Source organism: Notolepis coatsorum, assembly GCF_963971535.1.
Source record: "Notolepis coatsorum genome assembly, chromosome: 17".
Classification (NCBI taxonomy): domain Eukaryota; kingdom Metazoa; phylum Chordata; class Actinopteri; order Aulopiformes; family Paralepididae; genus Notolepis; species Notolepis coatsorum.
Window position 1 is genome coordinate 84,020,531 of NC_140181.1, and position 14,111 is coordinate 84,034,641.

Sequence of the window (14,111 nt, forward strand, 5' to 3'; positions counted from 1 at the left end):
GTCGACTACGGCTCCTTTCGATTGATTAGTCACAAGTTAGCGTAGTGGTGAACGGGCAAGCCACTCCTTCATAACAGTTAGCGTAGTGGTGAACAGGCAGGCCACTCCTTCATAACAGTGAGCGTAGTGGTGAACTGGCAGGCTACTCCTTCATAACAGTTAGCGTAGTGGTGAACGGGCAAGCCACTCCTTCATAACAGTTAGCGTAGTGCTGAACAGGCAGGCCACTCCTTCATAACAGTGAGCGTAGTGGTGAACTGGCAGGCTACTCCTTCATAACAGTTAGCGTAGTGGTGACCGGGCAGGCTACTCCTTCATAACAGTTAGCGTAGTAGTGAACGGGCAGGCCACTCCTTCATAACAGTTAGCGTAATGGTGAACGGGCAGGCCACTCCTTCATAACAGTTAGCGTAGTGGTGAACTGGCAGGCCACTCCTTCATAACAGTTAGCGTAGTGGTGAACGGGCACTCCATCTCTCCCCCCTCAGTTTAACAGGTTCCCTCTGGGTGATGGAGGAAACAATATTCTGTTGCGTTTAGCTAATGTTTCATGTGTTTTGTTGCAAGGATACATTTATTTTGATGTGCACATTAATTCAATAATTAATTGCACGCAAGTTACGTTAATGTTATGCTAGATTCATAATGGACTGGAGCTTCTAATGCATACGTGATTGAGGTTAGTACAGTGATAACCAACTATATTAACCATGAGTCCTTTAGCGAACATACTGTAATGTAATATTTTAGCTAGTTTTTGGTGACAGGCAGGTTAACCACAGCAAGGCAACAACAGACCAATGGGATTACAGCCCAGGTGTTGATTTTATTCAGACAGAGATTCATTGTTTCATTCATAATTATGATGCATTATTTTCAGATCAAGTTAAATTTTTTTTTTTTTTTTTTTTTAATCTTTTTCCCTTTCCTTTTTCCTCCGTTTTTCACCCATCCCAATGTTAGTCGTTATGCCAATTCCCAATCCCCTTCCTGGTCGCTACGCACCTACCCCCCAAAGTCGGTCTGGGAGAGTGGAGGCTATCACGTGCTTCCTCCGACACACGTGTAGCCAATCAACCGCTTCTTTTCACCTGGCAGCGCGGACTCTCACTGAGAGGGTGTAACGTGTGGAAGGATCACACTACCCCCCTTAGATCCTATCCTCGCTGAGCAGGCGCCCCGACCGAACTGTAGGAGTCGCTGTTTACAACGACCAGGACCCACCCATCAGCTTTCCCACCCCTAACACTGCCAATTGTGTTAGTATGAACGACCAGCCAAGCTGATAGCAATGCGGAGAGCTGGGCTTGAACCCAGCGTCTCCTGCATTGGTGGCGAGCGCCTTGCCCACTACACCACCTAGCCGCAAGTTCACAGTTTTTCTAACGTTTTTGATGGCCATGAAATGCATGCCTTTGTCGTTTTATAGCTAGGGGTTCGTTTATAGCATTCCAATTTGGCTGCGCAGTTAATCATTTTAGAGGTTTGTAAACGTTTCATTCGAATATGTGATATTCCCATATCATTAGCTCTGTCAACCATCACAGGCATGTTTAACAACAGTTGACTATAAGTCTGGATCTAAATAAAAAGGGAGAAGAAATAGGCAAAAAGAAAATACGTTTTATATATATTTTTTTTTATTTGCCATGGTGAGCATTTTAATTCGCCATGAGTCCTGTAATCATCTATGGATACTATTTGGAGACAAACAAGCAATTTGAGAGTATTCTCTGAAGTGTGTTCTTTCATTTGGTGAAGACATTTCTTCATCAAAGGTCCTACGACATACAGTAGATGTGTTGGGTTCTAGTGTGCTTCTCTATGCATCTCCCATAGGCTTAAATAGAATTGGCACCAAAGTCTGGCACCAAGCAGTGCATAACCTCACGTCGTTATGACAAGCCGATACTGTATGTGGGATTAATGGGAAAATTGCATTTCACCAAAAGGAATTTATGTTTAGTTAACGTTCCAATTTTTAAAAGGCAAATTTCTAACCCTGAATGACCACATGTCGCAGAGAATGCACTAATGCTGGCGACGTCTGGTGACCTGATCTGCGATGCCAAGCTAGTATTGGCACATCTTTTTTATTGGATTATTTCTTTTAAACCTGTTGCTTAAAAGAAAATGTATATTAGAAGGCTTTGTTCACGGGACCACAGCTGCATGGACCACAGTCGAAGCTAGGAGTGATCTATTAATAGGCCATTCATTTTCCTACAGCTGCAGAAGATTCTGGGGACTCGGAAGCAGCCGGAGAATACGTTACCCGTGAGAGGTCTATTAGAACACTGGTATCATGACATGATGACCCTTAATGTAGTTTATAGTTTCCTTGTTGCAGTGTTACTAATATTAGTAACCAACAGGAAATTTACTTTGATCCAAACTGTTCCATAGCAACACAATTCCAGTGAAATCGTCTATAGACCTTTTATGAGGAATTCTGTTGCTGGATGAACAGCTTAGGCCCCAGTGCATTTCCTGTCCGCTATTGTATTAGTTAACACTGCAACAGGAACTAAACCTGGGACAATTTAGAATGGTCATCATGTTAGAAAAGGTCTACAATAGAAAATCACTGAGGAACCTTAGTTATTTTTAACGGCACAACTATATTAGATGTACAATGCCCTAACCAACCTTACCTTGCAGGACAAAATATTCCCAAAGGCTGAGAACGTATCGTACAGGGCCTTGTTGTCAATGGACTCATCCATGTTCTTGATAAAGATGTTGCCCACCCCAGACTTCCTAAGTCCCGGGTCACGCTGAGACCACATTATTCTCATGGGACGACCTTTGAGGACATCATAGTTCATCGTGTCCAGGGCACACTCCGCTAGAAAGAAAAATCAGAATAGATGGTAACAGCCACCTGTCAATGTCAGCTGTAGATGCAATCAGGTCCATAAATATTTGGACACAATTTATCATTTTGGCTCTGTACACCACAATGGATTTTAAATTAAACAATGTGTGCTTTAAGTGCAGACTTTCAGCTTTCATTTGAGGGTATTTACAGTGTAGGAATTACAACAATTTCTACATGTGCCTCCTCCTTTTTAAAAAAGGGACCAAAAGTAATTGGACAAACAAACAATCATGAATCAAATTGTTAATGTTGAATAATTGGTTGCAAATCCTTTGCCGTCAATGACAGCCTGAAGTCTGGAACCCATAGACATCACCAGCCGCTGGGTTTCGTCCCTAGTGATGCTCTGCCAGGCCTCTACTGCAACCGTCTTCAGTTCCTGCTTGTTCTTGTTCTTGGGGCATTTTCCCCTCAGTTTTGTCATCAGCTAATTAAATGCATGCTCACTTGGATTGAGGTCAGGTGATCGACTTGGCCATTGCATAACATTCCACTTCTTTACCTTAAATAAATCTTTGGTTGCTTTCGCAGTATACTTCGGGTCATTGTCCATCTGCACTGTGAAGCACAATGACTTTTGAAGCATTTGGCTAAATACAAGGGAACCAGTTCCATTGGCAGCCATGCCCACGCCATAACACTACCACCACCATGCAGCACTGATGAGGTGGTATGCTTTGGATTCTGGTACAAGTTGATCTTCGTCTCATCTGTCCATAGGATGTTGTTCCAGAATTGTACAGGCTGTTTTAGATGTTTTTTTGCTAACTTTAATCTGGTCTTCCCGTTTTTGAGGCTCACCAATGGTTTACATATTGTGGTAAACTCTCTGCATTCACAAGTCTTCTTGATTGTTGACTTTGACACAGATACACCTACCTCCTGGAGTGTTCTTGATCTGGTCAACTGTTGTGAATGGTTCTCTTCCATCATCCACTACAGTAGTTTTCTGTGGGCTTCCGGGTATTTTGGTGTTGCTGAGCTCACCAGTGTGTTCTTTCTTTTTAAGAATGTACCAAACAGTTGATTTGGCCACACCTAATGTTTTTGCTATCTCTCTGATGGGTTTGTTTAGCTATTTCAGTCTAATGATGGCTTGCTTCACTGATGGTGAGAGCTCTTCTCATATTAACTCCAAATGCAAATACCAGACTTGAAATTAACTCTAGACCTTTTATCTGCTCCTTGTAAATTTAATTTACACGTTACATTTAGCTGACGCTTTTATCCAAAGTTCTGTATGACAAGTCAGCAGGAAGGGTACAACTCTTTCAACAGAGTAACAATGTTCATCAAACAGTATTGAAACTTGGGTGCTGCAGTGTTGAGTGCATAGTAGTAGAGATGTATTAGTATAGTAGATAGTAATATAGACAAGGAAGATCAATTAGTGGAAGAGTGCATGATAGAAGACAATAAGAAGGTTAGTATTTTATTTCTTCTTCTTTCATTTCAGATATTGATTGAAGAAGTGTGTTTTTAGTCAACGGCGAAAGATTGTCATGTTTAGGCTGTCCTAACTGTGGTGGGAAATTCGTTCCACCATTGTGGAGCAAGGACTGAGAATAGGCAGCTTCTCTTTGATGACCCTTCCGGAGCTCAGATAGGAGTGGTCTGAAATTGTAAATTAAAGCTTTAAAATCCATTAAAAAGCTTTAAAATCCATGGCATCCAATGTAATCAAAAAAGTCAACCAACGAACTAGATTCTTGTACCGGATATCCTCTCTGGTAAACAAGAATACCCTGAAGACTCTGGCAGGAGCACTCATTCAAGGGTACTACGACTATGCTTGCACCTCATGGTACCAAAGCACCTCAAAGGCGCTAAAAACAAAATTACAAACATCTCAAAACAAACTGGTCAGACTACTGCTTGACCTTACTCCTAGAACCCACCTCATCCCTGCCCACTTTGACAACCTAGGATGGCTTAGAGTAGACGACAGAGTACAGCAACTTGCAATGGGCCTGGTCTACAAGATACACTACACGACCAAGGTACCCATGTACATGTCAAAATACTTCCCAAAGGTCAGTGAATACCACTATCACAACACCAGAGGGAGCTCCACAAATCATGTTAAACCCAGATTCGGCTCAAACAAGGGACTAAACACGTTTCGCAATTATGCCACATCAATGTGGAACGCCCTACCCAAAGCTGTAAAGGAATGTGAATCACTACCCACTTTTAAAACCACTCTCAAGGAACACCTATGGGAGGCTGCAATTCGAAACTGGCCCCTATAAATGTCCTAACACAACCCCCTCCAATGTACAGTAAATGACCAAGTATGGCTTTGTCAATATTCCAATGTACAATCCCCCCACCCCACCCACTCAACCCCACCCCACCTACCCAACCTCCTCCAATGTACAGTTTCTATGTCAAATGTATATACTCTCTTTTCTGGACTCTTTTTGTATCACAAACAGTACTGTATTTGCAAATCTGGTATGTCATAAATGTATAGATGTAGCAGTACCGTCTATCTGTATGTCGTGTATGTCATATATGTTATGATGAATTGAAAATGGGGGACCCTGATGGAAACAAGACGAAAGTCTTTCTCTGGTCTGCATCCCCTTAACAATTGTATGTATTGAGCTGTACTGTACCCATTCTGCAATCTGTTAATAACATTTTGATCTGCAATCTGTTAATAACGTTTTCAATCAATCAATCAATCAATCACAGAGCCAAAATGATGAACATTTTGTTGATGTTCATATTAGGGATGGGCAAAACTCACAATTACTATTCCATAGTCACTGGGAACTATTAGATTACTAATCGAAAATCGCCACCAAACCCAAATATGTATGGACCTGACTGTATATATTGTTTTATTTTCTGTGTGCCGCATTCAGACCCAATGGAGAGTTAGCTTGTGTATCCATGGGTCTGACATGGATAGCTCCAGCTCTGTGGTGTCCACGCAAGTCTTTTGAGTTGGAATCATTATTCATATGTTAAGAGTACTCCACTAGTACTTAGGGTGGATTTTCACTACAGTATGGCCAAAAAGGATACATTTACAGACCTGCTGCAGATCTCCCGTCTCCGACCCTCACTCTCAGACTCTGTGGCGGAGACCCTGATCCACTCATTTGTCACCTCCCGGTTGGACTATTGTAATGGAGTCCTGTTCGGGGTACCCAGCAAAGCCCTGGACAGGCTCCAGTATGTCCAGAACTCAGCTGCCAGGGTTCTCACTCACACCAAGCCCTGGCAGCACATCACCCCCACCCTCATCCATCTCCACTGGCTTCCAGTCAGGTTCCGCATCACCTTCAAACTCCTGCTCCTCACCTACAAATCCCTCCATGCCCTCGCCCCCCGGTACCTGTCTGATCTCCTCCACCAGTACACTCCATCCCGGAACCTACGATCCTCTGATCTAGGTCTCCTCTCCATCCCTCGCACCAGGTTACGGACTTTTGGGGACAGAGCCTTCAGCGTGGCGTCCCCTACCCTCTGGAACTCTCTCCCCCCCCGAAATCCGCAACGCCCCAACCCTGGACACCTTCAAATCCGCTCTAAAAACACACCTCTTCACCAAGGCTTTCCCCATCAGTTAGTTTTAGATTAAATTAGGTCCATTATCCCCTACTTTCCCTCATCCCCTCCCCCCCTACTTTCCTTGCCCTATTTTTTGTCCTGATTGTAAAGCGACCTTGGGTTCTATGAAAGGCGCTATATAAATTTGATTTATTATTATTATTATTATTATTATTATTATGTTAAGAGTACTCCACTAGTACTTAGGGTGGATTTTCACTACAGTATGGCCAAAAAGGATACATTTACAGACCTGCCAACCTTGGGGAAATATTTTGAGTGTAAATAGTGTAACGCTCAGTCGCTCACGCACTGTCCCACCACTTCGCTTTGCACACGGTCATTGCCCCACTCACCGCCATATCACCAAGTTATTAAACATATAAATCGGCTATGAAGAAAGTCTGCAAGACGCAAGACACCAAACACACTTGTCTTTCTTCATAATTCAAATTGACTGTTGAAGTTATATAATTTGACCCAATTCTTAAATCACTTGTACACCACTAGACTATATTATGATATACAGTGCTAGTCAAAAGTTTGAGTACACCTTCTTAAAACAGTAAAAACACAATTTCTTCATCATTAAAAATACTTCAAACTGTATAAAACCAAGTTTCTGGGCATGATTTAAATTTGTATTTAATAATTAAATCCAATTATTATCAGCTTACATAAGCACACATTTCTTATTTATTAAATTGACTATCTAGGAATGTACGTAGGTTTTAGCAAAATTATTACCTGAAGCTCCTTGGTGGCTTGTCAACATCATAATTGCACAACATACAAAATGCATGGTGACTGGTGAGGCATCTTTGAGGGGCGGAGACACGGCCATTGCTCGTGATATTTTGCAAGGAACTTCTGTGGCGCACACAGGTGCATGCACTCGCTTATTTTTTGTAACATTAACTCATTCCCCGCCAACAACGTTTATATACGTTATTTGGTCCATTTTCCTTTTTTCCAATTTTAATATTCTATTCAATGTCACGGACATGTATGCTGCCGTTAAAGGCATACTGGGATCCCAAGGGTGCAGTACCGGCCAGATGGCAGTATCGAGAGTGCAGTAAACCTTGGAGGCACAAATGGCACAAATTAGGGATGCCCCGATCGATCGGCCACCGATCGTTATCGGCCGATATTCAGTATAAATATGCGATCGGTGATAATGTTTTATTTTCACCGATCGTCAAACCCGATCTCAGTCGCTGTCGCTGAGTTCTGTCTCAGACACCGGTGGTGCTGCGTCTGCTCTCGAGTCCAGCCCCTCCCGCACGCATGTAAACATGGGTCTAGTCTAGTGAGACACTGGAGGACGGCGTGACTGTCGGAGTCTCCCTGAGCTAACGTTAGCTTAGCTACTGTTACAAAATGACCCAGTCAACTATTCACTTTTAGTTTAATACATGATGAGGCATTGTCTAACCGAACGGTATCTAGCCGGCCAGCTACAGATAGCTCCTGACATCAACAAACGCTCTAGCAAGTATAGTAGGTAGGTATGATACCCGTTAGCTGTTAGCCGTTAGCTCACGTTAGCGCAAGTTAGTTCACTGTTAAAAACGAAATGTCCCATTTAACTAAATAATTCACTGAGGCGTTGTATTAACGTTATATATCCGGCTAGCAGTAGCTACAGATAGCTCCTGATATCAATGTCTTATAACACTGATTCGATGCGTATTCGAGCTGAGGGCTTGCTGAGCACAGGTGCAGCGCCGGAGAATCCTGGCCGTAGCTCGAGGCTACTCGAGTATAGGTCCAGCTGCAGCTCCGGAGAATCCTGGCTGTAGCTGGAGGCTACTAGAGTACACACAGACAGTGGAGCTTGTTGCGTGGTGGCGATGTCTCGCAGATAATACAAGTACAAGTCTAATTATATAATATATATATTTTATAAAAAAAAATGTTTTTATATAAAATACATTTTAATTTCTTTTAATCAAAAACGATCGGTATCGGATCGGTATCGGCCGATATGGCTCACGACGATCGGTGATCGGTGGCAAAAAACGTGATCGGGGCATCCCTAGCACAGAATGACACAAGAGGCTTATGGCAGGGACTGAGGACGTTAACTGACTACAAAGTCAGCGCCCCCTCAATGGGGAGCGACGACGCCTCCCTTGCGGACCAGCTCAACACCTTCTACGCGCGGTTTGGTGCAAACAGTGGCGCTGCTAGCTCAACGGCTAGTGACGTCACTGGTGCGCCGGCTGTTGTGGAGGGGGGGGGCATCCGCGGGGGGGCGGGGACGCTCTCTCATTGACGGTACACAGTGTGAGAAGAGCATTTATGCAGGTGAACACCAGGAAGGCGGCTGGCCCAGATGGAATAACAGGACGCATACTTAAGTCCTGTGCTAACCAGCTAGCCCCTGTGTTCACCACCATATTTAATCGATCCCTGAAGGAGTCAGTGGTCCCTGCCTGCTTCAAGATGTCTACCATTATCCCGGTACCAAAGAAACCCTCCCCAGCAGGTCTCAATGACTACAGACAGACTGGTGGCACTCACCTCTGTGGCCATGAAATATTTCGAGAGGCTGGTCAAGGATCACATTTGTGCCTCCCTCCCCAGTGATATGGACCCTATGTAATTTGCATACAGGCCAAACAGGTCCACTGACGATGCGGTCTCCCAAGTACTGCACAGCACCCTCTCTCACCTGGACCGTCAGAAGGGGGGCTATGTGAGACTGTTGTTCATTGACTACAGCTCAGCGTTCAACACCATAGTCCCCACCAGACTGGTGGACAAGCTGATCGAGCTAGGTCTGAGCTCCGCTCTGAGCGCCTGGATACTGGACTTTCTGAGTGAAAGGCCCCAGGCGGTCAGGGTGGGGGGTCAGACCTCCAACACCATCACCCTGAGCATCGGGTCCCCCCAGGGCTGTGTTCTGAGCCCCCTGCTGTACTCACTATACACACATGACTGTGTGGCCAAGTTCAGCTCCAACTCCATAGTGAAGTTTGCGGACGACACAGTGGTGGTGGGGCTGATCTCGGACAACGACGAGAAGGCCTACCGGGAGGAGGTTGAGGTACTGGAACGCTGGTGCCAGGACAACAGCCTGCTCCTGAACATTGGTAAAACCAAGGAGCCGATTGTGGATTATAGGAGAGGACAGCAGGAGACACACACACCACTGAGGATTAACGGGGCTACCGTGGACAGGGTGAGCAGCTTTAAGTACCTGGGGGTCCACATCGCAGAGGATCTGACATGGACAACACACACTCAGTCGTAAAAAAGGCGAAGCAACGCCTCTACCACCTGAGACAGTTAAGGAAGTTCAGAGTATCTGGGAAGATACTCCAGTCCTTCTACTCCGGAGCTGTAGAGAGCATCTTGACTGGAAACATAACTGCCTGGTATGGAAACAGCACGGCACAGGACAAGAAGGCCCTACAGAGAGTGGTGCGCTCAGCCGAGCGTACCACGGGTATTGCACTACCACCCCTGCAGGTTCTATACAACAAGAGGTGCAAATCCAGAGCCTGCAGAATAATAAAAGACCCACACCACCCCAACAACAGCCTGTTCATGCTGCTCAGGTCAGGTAGACGCCTGCGAACACCAGCTGCTAGGACAGAGAGACTTCGGCTCAGCTTCTTCCCCCAGGCCATCAGAGCCCTGAACACTGAACTCTCCACAGTCCACACACACGCACAACACACTCACTGTACACGCTCACACACTAGCAGCCACTTTAACATGAGCAGGCACACACTCATGCTGCCCACACTTATGGCCACCAAGAAGGGTCACTTTAAAAATAGTAAAGTATAACCGGAGATTGTATAAATTAGCATGTACAGAAAGACACTACCAAGGGACCCAGTATGTCCTCCATGCTCTGTAAATAACTTATGTACATATACCGATATGCCCTAACATGTTACTTGTTTATTGCACAATGTTACTTGTTTATTGCACAATGTTGATTCTATTATATGTTATTTGCACATCGTTGCGGGCAAGACCACCCGCATTTCATTGTATACTTGTATGCCGTGACAAATAAATCTCTTGACTTGACTTGACTTTACTTGAACCCTGTTCCAGACCCTGTGTTACACTTGTCTCAAATGTCTCCGGGCGCTATATTTAGACGGAGCACAGTGAATCGCTTCATCCGACCACTTCGAAAGGCATCTGGCACACTCGATCCATAAGTTGTGCCAAATTATGTCCGGGACCAGATGGACACCAAATCTGGAAATCGCGATCAGACAATTGGAATATTCTTTTTGGAATACCCCCGACCAGAGGTAAGGACTATCCGATTTCAGCTTGATCCAATAATGTTTTCATATCCATCCAGCTGATCGGCTTCTGTAGTGTTCAACACGAATGCCGTTACGGTTACTGGCCATCAAAGCATTAAAAACATTTAATGGAACATTTATGGCAAGAAACGCCAATGCTTATAGTAGAATACACGTAGTGCCCTATAACTCAGCTTTTCATGAATTATCCCGGATCACTCCTAAACTATAGTTATATTCACCACGGGATAACGTGTGGCCGTATGTATGAAAAGATTATCTCTTTTTTGCATGTTCGACGGAAGAAAGTCAGTGTCGAATTACTGTAGTATTGTCTCCATAGCTATAATATAGAATATAGATATAGCTCTACAAACAAGGTGACGCACTCCTATCTTTAAAGCGTGGCATAACTACAACGGGACCCGGCTAATCCCTGGCTCTGAATGAGTTAACCCTGCTCTCCCTCTCCCTGTCAGTATCCTCATCGTCATCATGATGACCATCTACCTGCAAGGCTGGCCGGGTGACTGGCTGCAATAATAGCAATTATTTGCTACGTTAGCATGAGTTTATCACACCGTAGCCTTAACCTCTTAAGCCCGACGAGACCGGTACCGGTCCCAAAATGACATCACGTCATAAATCAATCTCTCCAGACTGTTTGACAAAAGTATCGTTTTATAAACATCATAACTATGTCACAACAGCAGTTGTGTATATTATCATCAATACGTTAGTTTACCAATAGGTTAAAGTGTTATTAGATACAAATATTTAGGTGTGCACCTAGACGATAAGCTGGCCTGGGCTGCAAACGCGGAAGCGCTCTACAAGAAAGGACAGAGCCGGCTGTTCTTCCTTAGGAGGCTCAGGTCTTTTAATGTGTGTGGGGAAATGTTGTTCATGTTCCATCAGGCAGTGGTGGCAAGTGTGCTCCTCTATGCCGCTGTCTGCTGGGGTGGTAATACCACGGCCAGGGATGCCAGGCGGCTGGATAAGCTGGTGAAAAAGGCTGGCTCAGTGGTGGGGAGGAGACTGGACCCACTGGGGACCGTGGTGGAGAGCCGCACGCAGAGCAAGCTGCTGGCCATCATGGACAATACCAACCACCCTCTCCACCACACCCTGGTGGGGCAGAGCAGCAGTCGCAGCGGGCGGCTCATCTCCCTGCACTCACGGACTGAGCGGCACAGGAGGTCCTTTGTCCCCACAGCCATCAGACTGTACAACAGCGTAATATAGTGCGGGGGACCTTTACCCACACACCTGTTTTTACACCTGTTTTTACACACTTGTTTTATACACCTGCTTTATTCTGCTTAATTCATGATGCAGACATAACGTGAAATAACTGAATGAGAACTGTCAATGTCTGTATACTGCGTGAGCTGCGAGATACTTTATTCTATCTAGATAGATTTTAGTTTTCGTTTTAGTGTTATTTAGTTTGCGAAAGTCGACCATTTTGGAAAATTTGAACGTCGGCAATTGTAGTTTTTTTGCAGCCATTTTGAAGAGGACACAGACAGCTTTCGATGAGCGTTGGAATTTTTCCGAACGACACTTCCCAGAGGCCTCTATGGGGTTTCAAGCAAATTACTTCTGTATGATTTTTTTTTATGTCTACGTTATTGGTATATATTGAAGCGCAGTTCGTTTATCTTCCCCATTCTTAGCATGTAGCAACAATTAAGATTTGAAATTCGTTTCAAAATGGTGCCACCCTGGCAAAAAAAAAAAAAAAAAAAGCTACTTATGCACACCTGGTGATACTAAATCCAAATTGAACTCGGGCATTTGAAAGATAATATATGTATATATATTGGGGCTGACCCCTATTAATCGATTAGTCGACTAATCGGTCGAAAGGAGCCGTAGTCGACTGGCCAACCTCTTATTTTTTTTATCATTCTTTCCAAAAGAAAAGAGGCCTAGAAGCGTGGCTAACGCTAATGGCACGCATACCAGAGGCTAACTGCCTACGAAAACAGGCACACACACTGAAAGAGTATTTCACCCATCTAATGAACACACTAGACTAGACAAATATCAAGATGCATCAGTCGACTCATTCAGACATTAAGCACCCCCACAGCCCAAATGGAATGATAAAAAGGTAAAAAAAAAAAAAAGTTTAAATATATATATACCGGTATTTTTTTTTTAGTCGACCAATAGTCGACTAACGGCAAATTTTGGCCAATCCTAGTCGACCATCCAAATCCTTAGTCGGGGACAGCCCTAATATATATATAAATGTGCGAATTGGCTATAATAAGGTCATTTATAAGCCTGCTATTCTATAATAATATTTCAATTGGTCCGGATGGGAGAATTCAGTACTGCATCTACAAAAACTTCTGTTTAATCATCAACCTGTTCCACCCCTCTGGGTCGGTACCGACCCCTTTTGCCATTATGATCATAGATCAAATATTTTTATGATTGATGGAAATCATTTGCGATTTTAAAATCAAACCGTTTTCAAGTATTACCATCACAAACATGTCACAAAAGCATGTAGAATGTAAAACGTTAGGTTGGCAATAGGTTAGCAATAGGTTATAAGTGGCATAATATGGTTTTACCTTCTCGTTTTGAAGAAGTATAATCCGAGCCGGCGACCATTTTGGAAATAAAAAAAATGCAAATAGTAGTTTCTTTGCAGCCATTTTGTCGAGGGCATTCATAGGTGTAGAACAGCGTTGACATTTTTCCAAACTACATTTCCCTTCAAGTTCTATGGGGGTTCAAAGTTCAGAGTTGAATTATGGAATATGTCAATAACTGTTATTATTCTTGATAAGCCACAAAAAGTAACGATTTGACAAATATTGAAACGCAGTTAGTTTCTCCTCCCTATTGTGAGCATATAGGAACAACTAGATCTGAAATTAGTTTCAAAATGGTTGCACTGTGAGAAAAATAAAAAAGTACAGTCGAGTACAGTAGATATTATTATCTGTTATTATGCATGCCTGGTGATACTAAATCCAAATTGAACTCAGGCATTTGAAAGATACTATATGTATTAGGGCTGCAACGATTAGTATGAAAAATCGTCAACGAGATATTGTTGCGTCGATTAGTCATTACAAAAAAATATATTATATATATATATATATATTTTTTTTGCACTACCTATCTTTGTGAAAGTGGCTTCTCAGCTCTGGTCTAGCCAGCTGAAGACTTCTTAGCTTAACATAACAGACCGACAGTAAGTTTGGGGGAACTAATGGGATAACTGGGGATGTTGTTTGGTCCCGACAAGAGTCTCAAAGCAACTCTGAGGTCATGCTCAATGTCCAATCTGTTCCTCTGCTCTGTCTTCAGCTGGACCAGAGCTGAGAAGCCACTTTCACAAAGATAGGTAGTGAAAA

The 14,111-nt window shown here is 43.7% G+C and overlaps 1 protein-coding gene across 1 annotated transcript in view; it reads right to left on the reverse strand.

Annotated features, from left to right (window-relative positions):
- Positions 1-14,111, reverse strand: part of pabpc1l (poly(A) binding protein, cytoplasmic 1-like) — an 87,526-nt gene that overhangs the window by 34,949 nt on the left and 38,466 nt on the right. The window contains exon 3 of the mRNA XM_084332906.1: positions 2,655-2,848. Coding sequence (XP_084189032.1) covers positions 2,655-2,848 — 194 coding nt within the window. The remainder of the gene's footprint in view (positions 1-2,654; positions 2,849-14,111) is intronic.